The 20,003-nt window shown below is 43.2% G+C and overlaps 1 protein-coding gene across 1 annotated transcript in view; it reads left to right on the top strand.

Annotated features, from left to right (window-relative positions):
• Positions 1-20,003, top strand: part of Spen (spen family transcriptional repressor) — an 81,045-nt gene that overhangs the window by 38,579 nt on the left and 22,463 nt on the right. Inside the window, exons 4-7 of the mRNA XM_059255324.1 lie at positions 9,114-9,274; positions 10,196-10,396; positions 14,853-15,004; positions 19,724-19,849. Coding sequence (XP_059111307.1) covers positions 9,114-9,274; positions 10,196-10,396; positions 14,853-15,004; positions 19,724-19,849 — 640 coding nt within the window. The remainder of the gene's footprint in view (positions 1-9,113; positions 9,275-10,195; positions 10,397-14,852; positions 15,005-19,723; positions 19,850-20,003) is intronic.

Here is a 20,003-nt window from a genome sequence, read left to right as displayed (position 1 = left end):
TCCTTCACAGAAGAAACTGCCATACACTCTACAGGACACCAAGAAAAGTGACTGAGAGACTTTAGGCCTATGGGCTAAAGATGGATGCCCCAATGCTACAGGGAAATTTTGGATGACTTCCCAGGCAGGCAGCTGTCTCTATCATTCTAGATTTTTGGATGTTACTTACAATGCACTTCCTGTTTACTTAGTTAATATTATATTCTTCTGAGGTCTTTGATATAGTTAAAAACTAGATAATTGTAATTAATGATTTTTGTTGGTTATGGTAAGAGATAAGTTAGATATAAAACCTTAGATTCATAAATATAGGATAGAGGGCTGGAGAGATGACTCAGAGGTTAAGAGCACTGACTGCTCTTCCAGAGGTCCTGAGTTCAATTCCCAGCAACCACATGGTGGCTCACAACCATCTGTAATGAGATCTGGTGCCCTCTTCTGGCCTGCAGTCATACATGCTGTATACATAATAAATAAATCTTTAAAAAGAAAAAAAAAAACAAATATAGGATAGATAGATAGGATATCTTCTTTAATTTTGCCAAATATAAATGGAGTAGATATTATAGCTGTAATTCTTGCTTGATAATTGTTTTGTTACTGTAATTTTACTATGTTAAAGTTAAAACCTTCCCCTTTAAAAAAAAAGGGGGGGGGATATCACTCTGTATGCTGTAAATTTGTTGCTCTGATTGGTTGATAAACAAAATGCTGATTGGCCAGTAGCCAGGCAAGAAATATAGGAGAGATAAGCAAACAAGGAAAATTCTGAGGGGAAAAAAAAACCCAAAAAACAAACAAAAAAACCCAAAAAACAGAACTGAGAGGGAGACACCTGTCCAGGGAACAGCATGTAATAGCACACAGGTAAAGCCACGGAACATATGGCAACATATAGATTAACAAAAATGGGCTGAGTTTAAATGTAAGAGCTAGTCAGTGGTAGGCCTGAGCCAATGGCCAAACAGTTTTAATTAATACAAGCTTCTGAGTGATTATATTATTAGCTGCTGCGGGGTCTGTGGGGCTGGGCAGGACTGGAAAAAACTTCAGCTGCAGTATACTGATAGAGGCTCCGTCCAATATACCCAGCTGGGATTTCATCTGGAATGAAAAACCCCACATTTTTCTGAATATAGTGGCAGACACTTGGAATCACTGCACTCAAGCACCTAAGGAAAGAGGAGCTCATTCAAGGCCAACTTGAACTGCAGGATGAGATCCTGAATATTTAAAAAAAGGGGGAGGGGTTTTAACCAGCACCTAAAAGGCAGGAGGCAAGTGGATCTCAGTAAGTCGAGGCCAGCCAGGATTACTTAATGAGAATGGTTCCCCTAGGCTCATATGTTTGAATGCTTAGTCCCCAATTAGTGGAACTGTTTGGGAAATATTAGGTGTGGCCTTGTTGGAGAAGGTGTGTCACTGGGGGTAGGCGTTGAAGTTTCAAAATCCCACTCTTGCTCTCCCCTTTCTGCCTTTGGATCAGGATGTAGTTGAAAGCTCTTAGCTGCTGCTTCAGTACCATGCTTGTTTGCCTACTGCCATGTTTCCCACCATGTTCATGGACTCACCCCCTGAAACTGTAAGCAATCCCCCAATTAAATGCATCCTTTTTTTAAGTTGCCTTGGTCATGGTGTTTCATCACCACAATAAAACAATAGCTAAAACAGACCTTGTTGCAAAACAAAGCAAAATGACACCTCCCCAAACAAAAAACCTCCCCATGTTCTATTTGATCTGTGTGTTGTCTTGGTTCATGACTTTCCAAGCATTTTAGTTGATTTTTGTTTTTTGCTTTAAAAAAAAAAAAGATTGGTTTCTTATTTTATGTGCATTGTTTGTCTATGTGTGGGTGCCAGATCCCTTGGAACTGGACAGCTGTAAGCTTCCATATGGGTGCTGGGAATTGAACTGCAGTACTCTGGAAGAGTAGCCAGTGTTCTTAACCACTGAGCCATCTCACCAGCCCCTTTAGTTGATTTTTACATACTACACAGTTAAGTAAATAAGCAAATCCCATTGTGACATTATTGACACTTGAGACCTTATTATCATCTCTTGTCAAGTCCAAAGGAGACTTCCCATTTCCCCAAACTCCAAAAAGCTGTCCAAATATCCAGAAGTGAGCTCAGCCTGGTCTATAGGAGGATTGCTCGTGGTTAGATCAAAGCCAGAATTTCTCAGAGACTGGTGAAGCTGCTTCTCATCTACCAGAAGGAGTCATTTTCCTTACCCCTGGCAGAAGGACTTTAGGTTCTCCAATTAACATATACCTGTGCTGCCCATCAGCATATCAAGGTCCACAGTAGCTTCCAGGCTTTCTCCGTTGCTCCTTACAAGCATTTGTCATACATCTCAAAGACCCCATAGCAATCTCCTGGTCCTCGTCTCCCTCCCAGCTATTTACCCTTCTTAGAACGTAGCTATTCTCAGCTCCTCCTGGTAGTCTCACTACACTCCTATTCTCTATCCCCTGCTATTCTCCCCTCTCACAGAAGGCTGTGTCCAGCCTACTCTTTTCTTACTCTGCTCTGGACTCTTCCAGATGCCTCTGGCTGTTCTTTCTTTTGTATCTACAATAAAAACCTTAAGCATACCTGTGGCAGGGTCCTGTGCTGTTGTTTCCTTTGGGGGAGGGGGCCAAGTAGGCACAGAGTCAACGACAGACTCTAGGAGAATGTCAAAACAACAGGCTCAGTTTATTCAGGAAGAGGCACACACACACACACTCACACACTCGCGCGCGTGTGTGTGCAGTATTGGGAGGGAACCTGGGGCCTCATGCAGCCTGTGGCAACTACCTGGGCTCTCCCACTTTGGAATTTAAACTGAAAGTATTCCATGGCCAGTGTTGTTTCCCAAAAGTGAGATAGTGTAGAGCAGTATCTTACTTTATTCACTGCACTTTGTACTTTGAGGCAGAATCTGAACACATTATAACAGAAACAAACAAGAAGCCCAGCTGAACGTCAAGCAGCAGTAGTTCTTGGGAGTAGAGCTTTTGGTAGTCAGTTGGTCATTTGTAAAAAGCTCTGCAAAGCAGAGACAGTATCTTTGGGGCTTGCTGGTCAGCCAGTTTAGCTGAAGTCAACTCCAGATTTATTGAGAGACTGTCTTAAAAAATGAGGCAGAGGGACTGGGGAGATGGCTTAGGGGTTAAGAGCATTGGCTGCTCTTCCAGAGGACCAGAGTTCAACTCCATGTGGTGGCTTACATCCATCTGTAACTCCAGTTCCAGAGGGTTCCAACACTGTGTCTGGCTTCTTTAGGTACCAGGCACACATGTAGGCAGAACACCCATACACATTAAATAAAATAAATTGATTTTAAAGAAAAAGGCAGAAAGTGATTGAGAAAGATACTTGTTGTCAAACTCTGGCCTCACATGTACACATAAGGATACATGTTCACATAAATGAAATAAAATTCTTCTTAAGGAGTTTTAGTGCCCAGTACAGCTCACCAGAAAATGGCATAGTATTCTTTGTAGTATATTAACAAAATAATAGCCTGTTTTTGTTTGTTTGTTTGTTTGTTTGTTTGTTGTTTTGCTATTACCAGCACAGTGGATCCTGAAACTGGATCCAACGTTTTTGTGCCAGCATTTGTAAGTCGTCGTCCATCCGCACCCCCTACCCCCACTCCCCAGCTGAGGACTGAACCCAGGGTCTTGTACTTGCTAGGCAAGCACTCTACCACTGAGTTAAATCCCCAACCCTGTCCTGTAAGTTTTTTTTTAAGGTGTTGTGTGTTTATGGGCTTGTAGACATGTATGCTATGGTGTATGCGTGTGTATACAGAGGTCAGAGGACAACTTATGGGAGTTGATTCTCTATACTCTTAAGTATAGCCGGACTTTCTTGGACCTCCAGCTTCCAAATAATGACACAGAGACTTATTAAGTATGAAAGCATGGCCTTAGCTTAGGCTTGTTCACAACTAGCTCATAACCTGTTTATATTAATCTACATTCTACCACATGGCTCATTACCTCTGCTCAGTATCGTGTCTGGCTGGCCAATCCCCCACCTTTTAGATTCTTACCCCAAGTTCCTCTCTCTCTCTCCTTGGAAGTCCTGCCTATCCTCTCCTGCCTAGCTATTGGCCATTCAGCTATTACACCAACCAGAAAGTTGCTTTGGCAGAGATACTTCTTCATAGTGTACAAAAAGATTATCCCACAACATATAAGGGATTGAACTTGGATCATCAGGCTTGGTAGTAGGTGCCCTTACCCAAGAAGCTATTTCAGTGACCCTTTACAACTTTCTTTCTTTCTTTCTTTCTTTCTTTCTTTCTTTCTTTCTTTCTTTCTTTCTTTCTTTCTTTCTTTCTTTCCTTCCTTCCTTCCTTCCTTCCTTCCTTCCTTCCTTCCTTCCTTCCTTCTTCCCCCCCCCCCTCTCTTTATCACCAAACAGTAATTCCCAATTCTTCTATCAGCCTTTAGGGACTGACATTTTAATTTCTGTCACCACGTTTTTTTGACCCTATTCTGTGCTGGGAATCACACCTGAGGCCTCATGCACGAGGCAAGCACTGTGTCACTGATAGAGTTCCAGGCCTGTTGCTGAGTTTTGGACCAGTATAGGTACCATAGATATGACATATGTATGGAACCACATGTTTATCCTTTTCATCCAGCTCATTTCACTTAGCGTGTTTCAAGATTCATTCATGCAGCAGTCCTGAGTCAGTGTGCTTGGGGAGCATTGTATTGTCTTGTGTTGCTAGAGGTGAAAATCAGGGTCTTGACTATTTTGGCAAGTGCTATATTGCTGAGCTACATTGTACTCAGCTTCTTGTATTAGTTCATTGTTTATTATCCAGCATTTTGTGATGAACTATTCCTATATTTTACATAACTTTCACAGATAATCATAAGCTTCAAAAATCCGGCTGCAGCTGTCACTGTGTTCTGAAGAATGAAATCATAGTTAACCTTTTGTGAGCGCTAAGTACACATTCAGTCTTAAGCAGCATCTTCTGCAAAAATCAGGCTCCCCCTCCCCAACCCACCAAGACCGAGTTTCTCTATGTAGCCCTGGCTATCCTGGGACTTTCTCTGTAGACCAGGCTGGCCTAGAACTCAGAGATCTACCTGCCTCTGCCTCCCAAGTGTTGGGATGAAAGGCATGCACCACCACCGCCCGGGCAAGGGGGTGTTTGTTGTACAGCCACAGTGGGCAGATACACCTTCCATGACTCCTTAAACGCCCCACCCATCAATCATCCTGTAAGCCAGCCCCATTTTCTCAGCAGCACTAATTGTCACTTGATACCACTTTGGCTTGTCCCTCTGGGATTAAAGGCATGCACCACCACCACTTGGCAAATCAGACATTCTTTAAAAAGAGTCTTTGGGCTGGGGATGCAGTTCAGTGGTCCAGGACTTGCCTAGCATATGTGAAGGCCCTGGGGTCTGTCCCCCACACCTATTAAAAACAAAACCTGAGACCTAGTGTAAAGTGTTACTGTTTGTTTCTCTCAGCAGGAATTATTACTGGACAGGCGTTCCTTTTCTGCCTCTGGCTCTGCCTGACAGACAGCTCTGCTCCTCTTCTGAGTTTCTCCTCTGCTAACTTGGTCACTGTTCTTTTCAGATAGCTGTTAGGTCTGGTTCCCTGGTAAAAGCACAGCTCAGCTTTTTATATTCTGGTTTTCTCAGTAAGATCTTGAATGAAGAGCTGACTCTCAGGGCTTTCATTTCCATCACTCAGGCCTTCTTGCTGTGACAGTGGACACTCCCAGCAGACTCAGGGCCGAGGTCATTTCTAGGAAATTTACCCGGAAGACAGGTGTGAGACCCTGGAGACTATGACTAAAAAGCACTAGGCAGCTACTTACATTCTTAAGAAACCAAGGGAACTCCACTTATTTTGTAGGTTGCTTGGGGAGGAGTATGTAAGAGGAAATTCTCCATTTTAGCCATCTGAAATGCCCGGTTCCGTGGCATAAGTGTTCCATGTTATTGTGCAGCTGTCAACACTGCTGTCTCCAGAACCTTCCCACTTTTCCAAACTGAAATATTTTAAAAAGTTTTCTGATTTACTTATTATTATGTGTGTGGGTATTTTGCCTTCGTGTGCCTGCACACTCATGTGTGCTCAGGGAGGTGAAAAGAGAGCACTGGATCTAAGTTAGGATGGTTGTGAGACATCATGTGGATACTGGGAGTTGTACCCAGGTTGTCTACAAGAACAAGTAAATCCCAGCACTCAGGAGGCAGAGGCAAGCGGATCTCTTGAGTTCAAGGCCAGCCTGGTCTACAGAGCTAGTTTCAGGACAGCCAGAGCTACACAGAACAACCTGTTTCGTAAAACCAAAGCAATAATGATGATGCTTTGGTGAGGAAATAAAATCCATTACCTTAAATCTCTAGTTCAAGTGAAAAAGAGCTTACTACAGAGTCCATATGAAAGTGACTGGAGTGGTTTTCATTCATGTCCTCTGTGTTAGCAGTGGTTACATACTGTCGTCTGCAAGCTAGGTGTGGTGGTGCACACATTGGGGGTGGAGCAGAGGCAGATGGATCCCTGAGTTTGAGGCCAGCCTGGTCTACAGAGTGAGTTCCAGGACAGCCAGGCTGCCTTGTCTTGAAAAACAAACAAAATCAGTTGCAAAATTCTTTGGCCTTGGTATTGATAGAAAGAGAAACTATGCATTTTACTTTTTTTTTTTTTTAAACTGTTTTCTTTAAGCTGATGCCAGCGTAATTTGAAACCTAGCTTCCACTTGAGTCTAGTTTTAGAAGTTGATATTGTGGAAGGAAAACAACGACTCTTGAGAATGTCTTGATTTCTACACACATTGGTGGCATGTTCATGTGCATGACACACGCTCATGCATGTGCACACACACACATTAAATAAGTGTAATAATCTCTTACACTATAAATAAACAATATACCTTGCTCTTGACTAGATATTCTGATGTGGAGAGATCAGTAGTCCTGTTGGGGTTAGAAGGTTATGAACATTTATATTCCCAGCACTCATGAGGTAGAGGCAGGAGGATTAGGACTTATCCTTAGCCACATAAAGAGTTTGAAGTCTGTAGGGATTATATAAGACCCTGTCTCAAAAAAGCAAAGTCCTGGGTTTAATACTGTGTATACTCATGTCCCCAGTGAATTATATTCTGTCCTGCACTGTGTGAGGAAACCCTGTCTCAAAAAAGAGGGCAGTCTGTCCTGGAGCAGTGGAGGGGAGTCTGTCCTGGAGCAGTGGAAGGGAGTCTGTCCTGGAGCAGTGGAGGGGAGTCTGTCCTGGAGCAGTGGAGGGGAGTCTGTCCTGGAGCAGTGGAGGGGAGTCTGTCCTGGAGCAGTGGGGAAGGGAGTCTGTCCTAGAGCAGTGGGGAAGGGAGTCTGTCCTGGAGCAGTGGGGAAGGGAGTCTGTCCTGGAGCAGTGGAGGGGAGTCTGTCCTGGAGCAGTGGGGAAGGGAGTCTGTCCTGGAGCAGTGATGCATCTGTATTTGTAGATGACGATTCTTCTGTATCCGTGGCAAGCACCAGGGACTGTGGCCTGTTGTAGATGTCTAAGCCTGGTGGAAAAATCCACTTAGCACACTTTCCCTCCTGAGTCAAGCTTGTGAATTATATAGAAGAAGAAATTATTAGCTACCTGATGAGAAGTCATTAAAAATGACTAATTCAGAGTCGAGTATGGTGGCATATGCCTTTAATCTCAGCACATGAGTTTCAAATCATCCTGGTCTACATAGTGAATTCTAGGACAACCAGGGCTATGTAGGGAGACTCTGTCAACAGAGGGGCGGGGGGGGGGGGTGGGGGAAGAAAGAGAGAGCTGTGGCTTCAGATTATATCGGCACCACCACACTCCTAACAGCAGGGTCTCATTCTGAGGCTGGAGCTGGCCTGGGACTCAATGGCAGTTCTCTACTGTAATTTTCTGGCACCTGAGCCACCATAGCTGACAGATTATATCTGCTTAGGTGTTTTTTTGAGATAGGGTCTTTCTTATGTAGACTTGGCTGGCCTCAAACTCAGACATGCATCCACATCTGCCTTCCGAGCACACATGCCATGGTGTGCCTGTGGATGCAGAGGACAGCTTGGCAGTATTGATCCTCTCTTCCTGCCGTATGGTTCCCCAGGAACGGACTTAGGATATCAGGTAAGCACTCTTAACCTTTTGAGCCGTCTCACTGGCCCCTCGTCTGCATTTCTTTAATGTGGACTTGTGTATAACTTGTTGCCTCGTTATTTCCAAAGCCAGAATTTAGGATCTTGCCCATGTTTAGTTGCTTTTGTTTAAGGCAGGATCTTGCTATATAGATCCGGCTGTGTAGATTTGGTTTTTCCAGACAGGGTTTCTCTGTACATCCCTGGCTGTCATGGACGCGCTGTAGACCAGGCTGGCCTTGAACTCACAGAAGTCTGCCTGCCCCTCTGCCTCCTGAGTGCTTTGATTAAAGGCGTGTGTCACCACCACCTGGCTCATGTACAAAATTCTTAAAAGTACTGTATGTTGTTACCTGGAGGCTCGTGTAGTGGTGTGTCCTTGAAAGATGAACACACTTTGTGTTTGACTGAGTCTTATGTCTGTGACACTCTGTGAGAGGTCAAGTGATTCGTCCAAGAGATGTGCAGTGTTTCTGAGCCAATATTTAGACCCTTATCAGTAACTTCAGAGCTGACTCCCACTGTTCCGTCACCATTGTCCCTGTTGATATTCTCAGGAGATCACATACACTAATAGGTTTCTTTGCATTTTTGAGGTAAGGTCTTGCTGTATAGCCCAGACTAGCCTTGAACTCTCAAATCTTAGTGCCATACCTCCAGGGTGTAGGATTACAGACGCAGTGCACCTGCCTGCCTCTCACTAGACTCACTTGACCTGGGAGGGGAAAGTTGCTGTTGCCTTTCAGTGTTGGTGAAGAATGTTACTCTTCTTTCCAGCCTCAGGCTAGTGTGAACAGCTTTCTGCTCCCTCTGAGGACTGAGTGTGAGGTATCTGCAGAAACCTCAGCGTCAGTGTGACCAATAGCTAGTTGTTGGCTGTTGGGTGGTGTTTCTTGGGCTGCTCCTTTTCCGTTTGTTTCTACACTAATGTCTGTGGGGTTCTTGTGTTTTTGTTGGTTTCCTGCTCTGCAGCAGCGACTCCAGTAGCACCTCCAGCGATGACTCTCCCGCCCGATCGGTTCCGTCTGCTGCGGTCCCCGCACCCACTTCCCAGTTGCTCTCATCTCTTGAAAAAGATGAGCCCCGGAAAAGCTTTGGGATCAAAGTTCAGAATCTCCCAGTACGCTCTACAGGTAAAGTTTCATATGAGTGCAATTTCCTCCCAGCTGTTGAGAGAGAGTGCAGCTCACTGATGAGCTAGAATGGGTGACTTGACTTCACACATGGTGTTTCTGTGGCTCATTAGCACCTAATGCCATGAACAAAATCCAAGCGATTCTTATCATTGTACGTGGTTTATTTCCTAAAGCTTGAGAGCAAACAGCAGGGAAGGAAGGCAAGGCACATCTTGGCGTTGCCAGGAGAAGGGAGAAAGAGGAGGAAGATGTCAGGGGAAGCAGACAGGATCATCATGGACTGGTCTGCAAGTAGCTGGTGGTTGGCAACCCAGTGAGGAAGCTGAGGCTCGGGGACAGCAAGCTCAGGGTTTTCATGGGTGCTGGGAAAGATGGAAGGGAAAGCAGAAGTGGGGTTTGGAGTTAGAACTCAGAAAGTAGGCACAGCTGCCCACGTGGAGCCGCTGAACTGCAGACTCCCCCCTAGCAAGCTTCCCTTGCTTGCAGAAAGATTGTGGTGTGTCAAGTGGCATTTTAATTATTGGTAATGCACACACATAAATATGTACATGTACATAAATAGCATAGATATAGACAAAACATGTTTTTCTTTTGAATAGATATTTTTCTGTATTAAATATTTTGGTTTTGAGCGGGGTGGGGTGTGGTGAGGGGCGGCAGTGCATGCCTTTAATCCCAGCACTCAGGAGGCAGAGGCAGGCGGATCTTAGTGAGTTCGAGGCCAGCCTGGTCTACAGAGCGAGATCCAGGAAAGGTGTAAAGCTATACAGGGAAATCCTATCTCACAAAAAAAAAAAAAAAAAGTAAATAAAAAAAATAATAATAATTTTTTTTTTTTTTTTGGTTTTTGAGAAATAGTTTGCTATAGATTTGTAGTTAACATGAGAAAAATGTACTTGCTTTTGTTTGGCTATGTAGATACAAGCCTTAAAGATGGCCTTTTCCATGAATTTAAGAAGTTTGGCAAGGTGACTTCAGTGCAGATCCATGGGGCCTCCGAGGAGAGGTACGGCCTGGTGTTCTTTCGGCAGCAAGAGGACCAAGAGAAAGCACTGACCGCGTCCAAGGGAAAACTTTTCTTTGGCATGCAGATTGAGGTGACTGCGTGGATAGGGCCAGGTAAGGCCAGGGAGTGGGTTTCGGTCCAGTGGGTGAGGGGCAATTAAGGGGGGACACAATTCTAGTTTCATTTCTTAACTTGCTGGCCCAGTGTCTTAGCTTTAAAAGGTAGCTAAGGCACCAGTCACCTTCATGAAGCACAGTGAGTTGGTTTGGGTGGGAGCAGTAGTGGGTCTGCTTCTGTAAAGGAGATGACTTTACCTTAGAGTCCAGAGTGCAGTTTCAGGCCAGCTATGGAGTCAGCCTTCCCTAAAGGATGGAATTGATTGAGATACAGGAATGATAACAATTTGCATTAGAAAGCATACTTTATATTAATATCATTTGAAGGATTCATTTGCATTTTCCCTAGCATAAATTAGATCCGCTGTTCTAGGTGACCAGAACTTGAAATACTGTTGAAGAATGTGGATTGTCTTGTTACTGAGTTTTTAGGATCAGAGCCTGGATCCTGGCAGCCTTAAGCTAGGCTCAGCTGACAGTCCTTGGAAGTTCAGTTAGTGATAGTGAACAGCAGAGGTAGCTCAAAGGTTAAGAGCATTCACTGCTTTTGCAGAGTGTGGGGGGCCACCCCACCTTCACTTTTCCCTCGGGTACTCTTGAGCAGAAGCAGCAGGAAATATTAGATGGAAGGAAAGAGGAGAGAGAAACAGATAGAAAATACAGGATAGCCTCGAGAGGGCCTGGATCCTAATCCATCGGCCCCGACTGTCTCTGCCAAAGGGCTTTTAAAGGAATGCCGAGGGGTGGACCTGCCCCCAGCACAGCCCAGTGCAGACCATCTCAGATACCTGGCACTCAGGCCTGTGGTCCAGTCATCCTCTCTTTGCAGACCTGCTGGGTAAAACCACTAGGAAACCTAAATGGGCTCCAACAGCAGAGGACTAGTTTGGTTCCTAGTGCTCACCACCAGGCAGCTCGTAGCCACCTGCAACTCCAGTGGCCTGGGAGCTGACACCATCTTCTGGCCTCTGGGCACCCATGTACACATGGCATACGTTCTCATACACATTAATAATAAAGGTTTAAAAAGAAATGAAAAGCAGAGAAAGGAGACACCACCTTTATTCAGTGGTTCTATGAGAAGAACAAAGAAAGAAGTCCAGCGGACATCCATCACCCCAGTTTCTCTCCAGGGTCCTGACACGAGGGCTGGAGATTAAAGAGGGCAGAAAGTGTGCATCGGTAAGCAGTCTGCTAGCTAACGTCTCAGAGCAGCTGCAGGGTACAGGTGTCCTTTTAGAGGTAGGAGGTACGGGTGTGACCCTTTAAGAACTAAAAGGAAACACGTATTAGCTCGAGCCCTTCTGTGAAACCCACTTCTGTACGGCCGAAGGTCTCAGGCATGGCTTAGGTCAGTGGTGGTCTCTTTCAGAAAGCATGCAGTGCTTCCTTTAAAGTGGACTGGCCCCACCACAGCTTAACTGACCCAGAATTTGAACACTCACATTCAGAAATCCCCATTTAAACAGATTGCGAGCGGTTTAATAAAGTATTCTAGAGTGAGTTTGTGAATCTGAGAAAAGTGAATTTTAGACTTTGAATACAATTTGTGGCTCATTTACATGGTAAATCTCAGAATATTCGTCTTATCTGATAAGAGGGAACATAATTTCCCTATGAATATGTAAATGATACTTATATAGTAAATCAGACATAACACTGGTAAAGTGGGTATTGTAAAGTGTACATGATTTTACGATGGAATTCTGGGTCTATTGGTTGCTATACCCACTGCCGATGAGGGTAACTTAAGTGAGAAAGGATTTACTTTGGCTCACGGTTCTGGAGTCCAGTCACCTCAGGGTGGGGAGGAGGTAGTTGGGAGCTTGAAGTGACGGGTCATATGCATCAACACCTGAAGGGAGCGAGCGGTACCACCCACATTTAGGGGGTTCTTCCCACCTCCATTAACCTAATCGAGAAAATCCCCATAGACACGTCCAGAGATTTATTTCCGTGGTTATTCTGAATCCTGTCAAGTTGACAGTCAGGATCAAACATCACAATAGAAGTCAAAGGAAATTCTTGTCCCAAAGAATGCCTTCTCTCCCTTTATCAAGTTTCAGGTGTACTGCTTCAGATTGTATCTAACTAAGAACAGCTCATGAGTTCCTTTTTTGTTGTTTTCTTGAGACAGAGTCTTACTCTGTAGCATAGGCTAGTCTAGAACTCACTGTGTAGTCCAGATTTATCTTGAACTTAGGGCAGTCCTTTTGCCTCAGCCTCCTGAGTGTTGGGGTTATCAGTCCTTCAGCATGGGTGGCAGGAGTCCTTGTTGGATTGCTTTGGGGCATGTCCGAACCGCCTGAGAACGGTTTAGTGTACACCTAACCTATGTAGGTCTTCAACACCAGTCAGTTGTTAATGGAGATCTAGGTCAGGGTCATTGGCAGGTGACGGCTCTCCGATCTTTAAGCAGATAAGGAGAGTTTTAAGATGGTTATTATATAAGGTCCTTTCACCTTCTTGGGTAGCACTTGGAGACAGTGGTAGTTAGTCATTCTTTTTGAGACTGAATCATAGGTAAACCAGGCCAACCTTAAATCCAACATCTATTGCCTACACTTCCCAAGTGCTGGAATTACAGCTGTGTGCCTCCATGCTCAGTTCATCTTTTATTTGTTACTATTGTTTGTTTAAGGCAAAGTTTCATGGAGCTCAGGCTAGCCTTGAACTTGTTTATAGTTAAGGCCAGCCTTAGACTCCTGTTTCTCCTGCTGGGGTTATAGGAATGTGTCTCCCATGCCTGGCTTCATCGAGTGCGTGCGTGCGTGCGTGCGTGCGTCTGTCCCCCGCACGCGTGCGTGTGTGCGTGTGTTAGGATTGAACCCAGAGTTTTGTATGTGCTACACAGTGCTCTACTTCTGAGCTATATCCTTAGCCCGTCTACTTATCTTTTTGATGACTTTGTTTTACATTTTTAAAAAGTAGAGAACATGTAGTGCTGGGCTATAATTACCATTAAAACCTGAATGTCTGTATCTCAGACAGAATTAATAAGTGGAGCTTTAGCAAAGGGCTGCGATTAAATTAGAAGTTAAGCCAAGGCTTTTCATCATAAAAAAACAGAAATCTTTTGGATGTCCTTGGGGGACCACTTAACACCAGAAATGAGAGCTCACAGATGTCACTGTAGTCACGTTCCACACTGTTATTCTTGTATCTAAAAGTCTTTCTAAAGTAATTATTTTAGTATTGTATTTGTATGGATGTTGTGCCTGCACATGTCTGTGCACTGTGTGTGTGCCTGGTATCCTTGGAAACTAGACAGTGTTAGATCCCTTGGAACTGGATGGTTTGTGAGCTGCTATGGATACTGGGAATTAAACCTGGGTCCTCTGCAAGAGTAGCCAGTGCTTAACTTCGGAGACATCTCTCCATCCCCTGAAGTCTTGATTTAGACATTTGAATTACTATTGTTATAGCAATAATTACTATTAATGTAGTAAACATGAAATGTTGAGTATCGTTACGATCTTGAAAGTAAATGAAATGAAACAATGTAGTGGGACTGTTTTCTGCTGAGTTGTAGTTTTCTTTTAGATTGTGGAGTATGTGTGTGTTTTGTTTGTTTGTTTGAGATCAGGTTGCCTTATGAAGCCCACAGTTGCCTGAGTTCCCTGTATGGCACAGGCTGTCCTTGAACTCTCCATTCTCCTACATCTGCCGTCTAAGTGCTAGGACTACAGAGGTGTATCACCATGTCTAGCCAGATTGTAGTCTCATACTCTCTGTTAAGACCAGAGGGTAAAAAAAACAAAACAAAACAAAACAAAAAAAATAAAAACAAATAAAAGCCGGGCGGTGGTGGCGCACGCCTTTAATCCCAGCACTCGGGAGGCAGAGCCAGGTGGATCTCTGTGAGTTCTAGGCCAGCCTGGGCTACCAAGTGAGTTCCAGGAAAGGCGCAAAGCTACACAGAGAAACCCTGTCTCGAAAAACAAAACAAAACAAAAAACCAAAAAAAAAGACCAGAGGGTATAAGGTACTTGTCTGGTGACCCGAGTCCATCCCTGGGACCCATGTAGAGGTGAATGGAGAGAAGCCACTCATGGAATTGTCCCCTGACCTCCACACATGCCCACACTCATATTTCATGCACATACTACTCTAATAATAAATGTCATGGTGGTGTATACCTTTAATCTCAGCTCTCAATACAGCTCACATATCTGTGAGTTGAAGGCCAGCTATGACTGCAGGAAGAAAGCCTATCTCCAGAAAATAAAAAAGCAAACAAAACCGTTCTTGTTAAAGTCTTGGAGAGGGATCTTCATTGTTTGTCTGAGACAGTGTCTGCTGTGTAGCAACGTTGGTCTTCAACTCAGTTCTGTCACCCCTGTTTTCTGAGTGCTGAGGTTACAGGCCTGTCCACCAGGCCCTGAATGACACAGTTTGTTAAACAGAGAATGTATTAAAGCACCCTGTTCTACTCTGCCCCATCCACTCACAGAAACAGAAAGTGAAAATGAATTTCGGCCCTTGGATGAAAGGATAGATGAATTCCATCCCAAAGCAACAAGAACTCTTTTTATTGGCAACCTTGAAAAAACAACTACTTACCATGACCTTCGAAACATCTTTCAGCGCTTTGGAGAAATTGTGGTATGTTGCTTTAGTGATAAAACGCTGTAATATTTGTAGAATGTCAGCACGGCATAGAATGGTTGTGGATATGTGATATTTAAGAACAAATGAAATAGTTCCTCTTTGCTCCATTCTTTTTACCTTGAAATGATATTATTTCCTCGACCTCCTGAGTAATGGGAGTCTAGGTGTGAACTACCATCCTCCCATAACATTTTTTTAAAGAGACTCGTTGAAAAAAAATAGAAAGAAAATATGTATATGCATGTTTTTCCATCATATATGTCTGTGTACCATGTGTGCCAGGGGCCTGTGGAGGTCATGAGGACATTGGACTCCCTGGAGCTGGAGTTACAGTGATTGAGAGCTGCTATGGGCATACTAGAAACTGAACTCAGGTTATCTGCAAGAGTAGCCAGTGTTCATACATGAATGCCAAAGCCATCTCTCCAGCCCTCTTTAAAAATTAAATTTGAGATGGTGTCTTACTATGTAGTGAGGCAGGTATCTCTGTGAGTTTCAAGGTCAGCCCTGTCTACATAGTTAAGTTCCCAGTTCAGCTGGGGCTGCACAGTTTTTTGTTTTGTTTTTAATTATCATGCTTAATTATGTATATGTCTGTGTGTGGATATGTGCACATGAGTATTGATGCCCACTGAGTCCAGAGGTGTCAAGATACCCTTGGAGTTGGAGTCACAGGAAGTTATGAGCTGCCAGAAGTGGATGCTGGGAACTGAACTCATGTAGGAGGAGCAAGTGCTTTCTCTTAACCACTGAGCTATCTCTGTAGCCAAAGACTCTTGTTTTTAAAAAAGAAATAAATACTTCTATAATTACAAGTGGGTTTTTTAAATTGCTGTTATTTGCTTTGTTTCTTTTCTTTTTCTTATTGAAAGAAATGAGGCTGGAGAGGTGAATCAGTGCTTCAGAGCACCGGCTCTCTTGAAGAAGACCCAGGTTCCATTTCTTGCACCTACCTGGTGGCTCACAGCCATCTGGAACTATAGTTCCAGAGGACCCAGGGCCCTCATCTGGCCTCTGTAAGCACTGCACACATGTGGTGCACAAACATAAATACATACAAAGCACCCATAATGCATAAAATAAAAATTAGTAAATTAGAGAGTGGGAGAGTGGTGGCATGTATCCTACTTTGCCATCAAATGTTGTATGTAGCCCAGGGTGACTTTGAACTTCTGATAGCTCCTGCCCTCCATAGTACTGAGAATTAATTCTTAGGCATTAAAGAACAAACCCAGGGCTTCATACGTGCTAGGCACATACTTTCTACCAACTCAACTGCACAACTTTTGTTGTTGTTTGATTTTTTTTTTTTTTTTTTTTTGAGACAAGGTCTCTTTATGTTTACCAGACTAGCCTTGAACTCATAGAGATCCTCCTGCCTTTCCTTTGGAGTTCTGTGATAAAAGGCATGTGAAACCATGCCTGGCTTGTTTCTGTGTTCTAAGACAGAATCTCATTATGTAGCCCTGGCTGGCCCAGAACTAGCTGTGCAGGCTATGCTGACTTTAAATTCTTAAGCTCTCTCCTGCCTTTGTCTTGAGTGGTGGGATCACAGGGGTGAAGAAGTTGTACGTTTAGACTTTGAAGAGTGAAGAGTATGTGATAGTAACAGCTGTTCTGTGTGTGTTTATTCCATTTCTCTTGTCTCTGTGTGTGTTCTGTATTTTTATCTTTATGTTCTATGTCTCTGTGTGTTAGCCTGTCTCTTGCTCATACTTTGTACTTGAAGAAAAAGACTATTGTTTTTAAATGATAAAATGAAGTCCTTTCTTTTGAGACAGGGTCTCTGTGTGACAGGCTGGCCTTGGTATTGGTTTTTTCAAGACATGGTAGCTCTGGTAACTCTCTCTGTAGACCAGGCTGGCCTCTAACTCACAGGGATCCACCTGCCTCTGCCTCCTGAGTGCACCACCATGCGTGGCTCAGGTAGTATATTAAGGGGTTTGGCTCTACTAAAGATTTTTGACAGTGCCAAAGTGTAGACAGACTTTTTGTTGGGACTGTCAGCTCCCCAGTAGCCATACAGGGACTTCTTATTAATTATGAAAGCTCAGCTGATAGCTTAGGCTCGTTTCTAACTAGCTCTTATATTTTAAATTAACCCATTTCTATTAATTTACTTTCTGCCTCATGGCTTTATTACCTCATCTCCATAGTGCCCACCCTGCTTGCTCTTCGTCTTCGGGTGTCTCCCTTTCTTCTTCTCAGCTTCCTCTCTGCTCCGAAAATCCTGCCTAGCTATTGGCTGGTCAGCTTTAAACCAATCCAAGTGACAGATCTTCACAGTGTACAAAAAGATTATTTCACAACATTTACCCCTCTTTGTCTAAATACAAAGGAAAGGTATTAACTTTAACAAATAAAACTGTATAAAATAAGAATAGTTATCAAGTAAGAATTACATTTACAATGTCCAGTCCATTTGTATTTGGCAAATTTAGAGAAAATACTCCATTATTTATTCTATCTTGATGAGTCCAAAGCTCTGTACCTAATTTACCTTCTTTCATAACTAAGGAAAACTGCAATATAACTACCTAGTCCATCAGACACCCAAGAAGGATAAAACATTTCTTGAGTAAACAGGAAGTGCAGAGCAAGCAACTTCTAAAACTATGAAATGATAGAGACATCTGGCTGCCTGGACAGTCACCTCAAGGTTCCTGTGCAATATTGGGGCATCCACCTTCGGCCTACAGGCCTAGAATATCTGACAGATTTTTCTGTAAAGCAGGAATTTAAAGGAATGTCCTGCCTTATCTTGGCAAAAGTTCAGCAGTCACTTTCTTTTGTGTCCTGTTGTCCAGTTTGGACAGCATATTGTCAGCAGTTGAGGCAAGAGCAGTTTCTTGCCCAAATGACTAGCTTTTGCCACAAAGAAAGCAAACTATATGGAGGTTCTTTGATGCCCATCATCCTTTTTTGAAGTAGATTGGTGCTGCCAGGAGCAGACCTGTCTCACTGTCATGAAAAGCCTTATGTTATTATAACATTTTAACTGCCATTTTCTGTAGATCTTTGAAGTGTTTGAAGACAACCTGTCTGTCTAAAATATATCTGTTTGACCCTGAAAACATACCTTACATGACTATAAGTTTGACTCTTACAGATGCCTAACTGTTAACCTGTATTTCTTTATTATCCTAAATAGCTTTCAAGGACTAAAACTTTACATTACATTAAATGAGCTGCATAGGTACAATATCTTAAACAAGAATAGAAACACATATACAGTATAGCAAAAATAACCTTAAATTTGTATCAATATACAAAAATCCATACCAGTGTAAAATATTTGAGACTAGTGGTTGTTCAAAAGTAGACTCAACAATCCATACTTATCCCATCATTTCTGTACTATATCCCCCTTTTCCCCTTCAGAATGAGGTCCCTGAATCTAATCTCCTTTGTTTATCTTTCTCCCTGACCATGGCCAATAACAGTTTGTGACCAACCTCCCTATTCATGACAAACACCCATAACCCAACCAATGACCAAAATCCATCTACCCCACCTCTTGGGAATGTGGGTGATGTGTTCTCTAGACTGTTCCTGTTGCCTGGGTGAGCTGGCATCCTTAGGGGACCCTGGAAATATTGGAATAATGTTCAAGTCTTGGGAGAGCTAGCTGTTGTTTAGTCTCGATGTGATGGGAAAATGTAGGGCTTACCTATAGTCCTGGCTGGAGTAGTCTATGAGGCTGGACCATCTCAGCCAGCAGCCTTGAAGCTGTTCTGCATGCAGAACTCTGAGGAAACTGTAACAGAGGCACTCTGAGAGGCTGGATCACGTGAGCTACCTGTTTTACTGGTGTCTGGTCCCCTTGCTCTGAAAACACACGAACTTTCAAAGGTAGCATACATATCTGTAACACGAGTATGGACTGTGCACTGCACACAAGCCAGCCAAAGATGTTTTTTTTTTCCTTTTATGTTTGAGCAGGTAAAATATATGTCATCTGTCTTGTAGTTTTTCTAGGTTTATTTCTTTATGTTTGTAGCCAGGAATTTCAGTAGAGCATTAGACACTTAATCTCAGGGTCCTAGGTTCGTGCCCCATGTTGGGTGCCATTTGTAGTTCGACTTTTTTGTTGGTACCGTTGACTCCCCAATAATGACACAGAGACTTCTTATATATTATGAAAGCTTGGCTGGTAGTTCAGGCTTGTTCCTAACTAGCTCTTATAACTTAAAATACCCAGTTTCTATTAATTTTCTTTCTGCCTTGTATCTTTATTACCTCATCTCTATATTGTCCATCCTGCTTGCTCTGTCTTCTGGTGTCTCCCTTTCTTCTTCCCACCTTCCTCTCTGCTCTGAAAATCTTGCCTACTATTGGCTGTTCAACTTTATTAAACCAGTCCAAGTGACACATCTTCACAGTGTACAAAAAGATTATTTCACAGCACCAAAGGGAATTACTTCTTAGTATTTCACTAAGTAGGCAACCTTTCCTTTGTTATGAATTTCTATTTACCATGGATTTAAAATTTTAAGTTGCAGTACAATTGCTCTTCTGCAGGGACCTCACATGGGATGGCTTTCATGGTATATGGTCTTTATTCCATCAGTTTACAGTGTATTTGGACAGAGGATCCAACTAAAGTTACTGGGAACATGACTTGTAGAAAGAAGCAATCTATGTGGACTTGGCTTCTTCTTATTTATTTTCTTATTGCCATATTGCCTAAGTGATATTGATTGGGTCTTTCAGGACATTGATATTAAGAAAGTGAATGGAGTTCCTCAGTATGCCTTCTTGCAGTACTGTGATATTGCCAGTGTATGTAAGGCTATCAAGAAGATGGACGGAGAGTACCTTGGAAATAACCGCCTCAAGGTAAATGAAGTGCATAAATCATTATGCTGTTACTATTTGATTTGCTTTAAGATTTTGGGGACTTTATCATTTTAGGGCTGTAGAAGGACAGTTCTTAGCGCTAAAGGCAAGCTTCTCTGTGCCCTCATTAGAGGCTGCCACTGAGGGCCAGGCA

Source organism: Peromyscus eremicus, chromosome 2 (genome assembly GCF_949786415.1).
Source record: "Peromyscus eremicus chromosome 2, PerEre_H2_v1, whole genome shotgun sequence".
NCBI lineage: Eukaryota > Metazoa > Chordata > Mammalia > Rodentia > Cricetidae > Peromyscus > Peromyscus eremicus.
The sequence above is the reverse complement of the archived record's forward strand: the minus strand, read 5'-3'. Positions and strand labels throughout refer to the sequence as shown.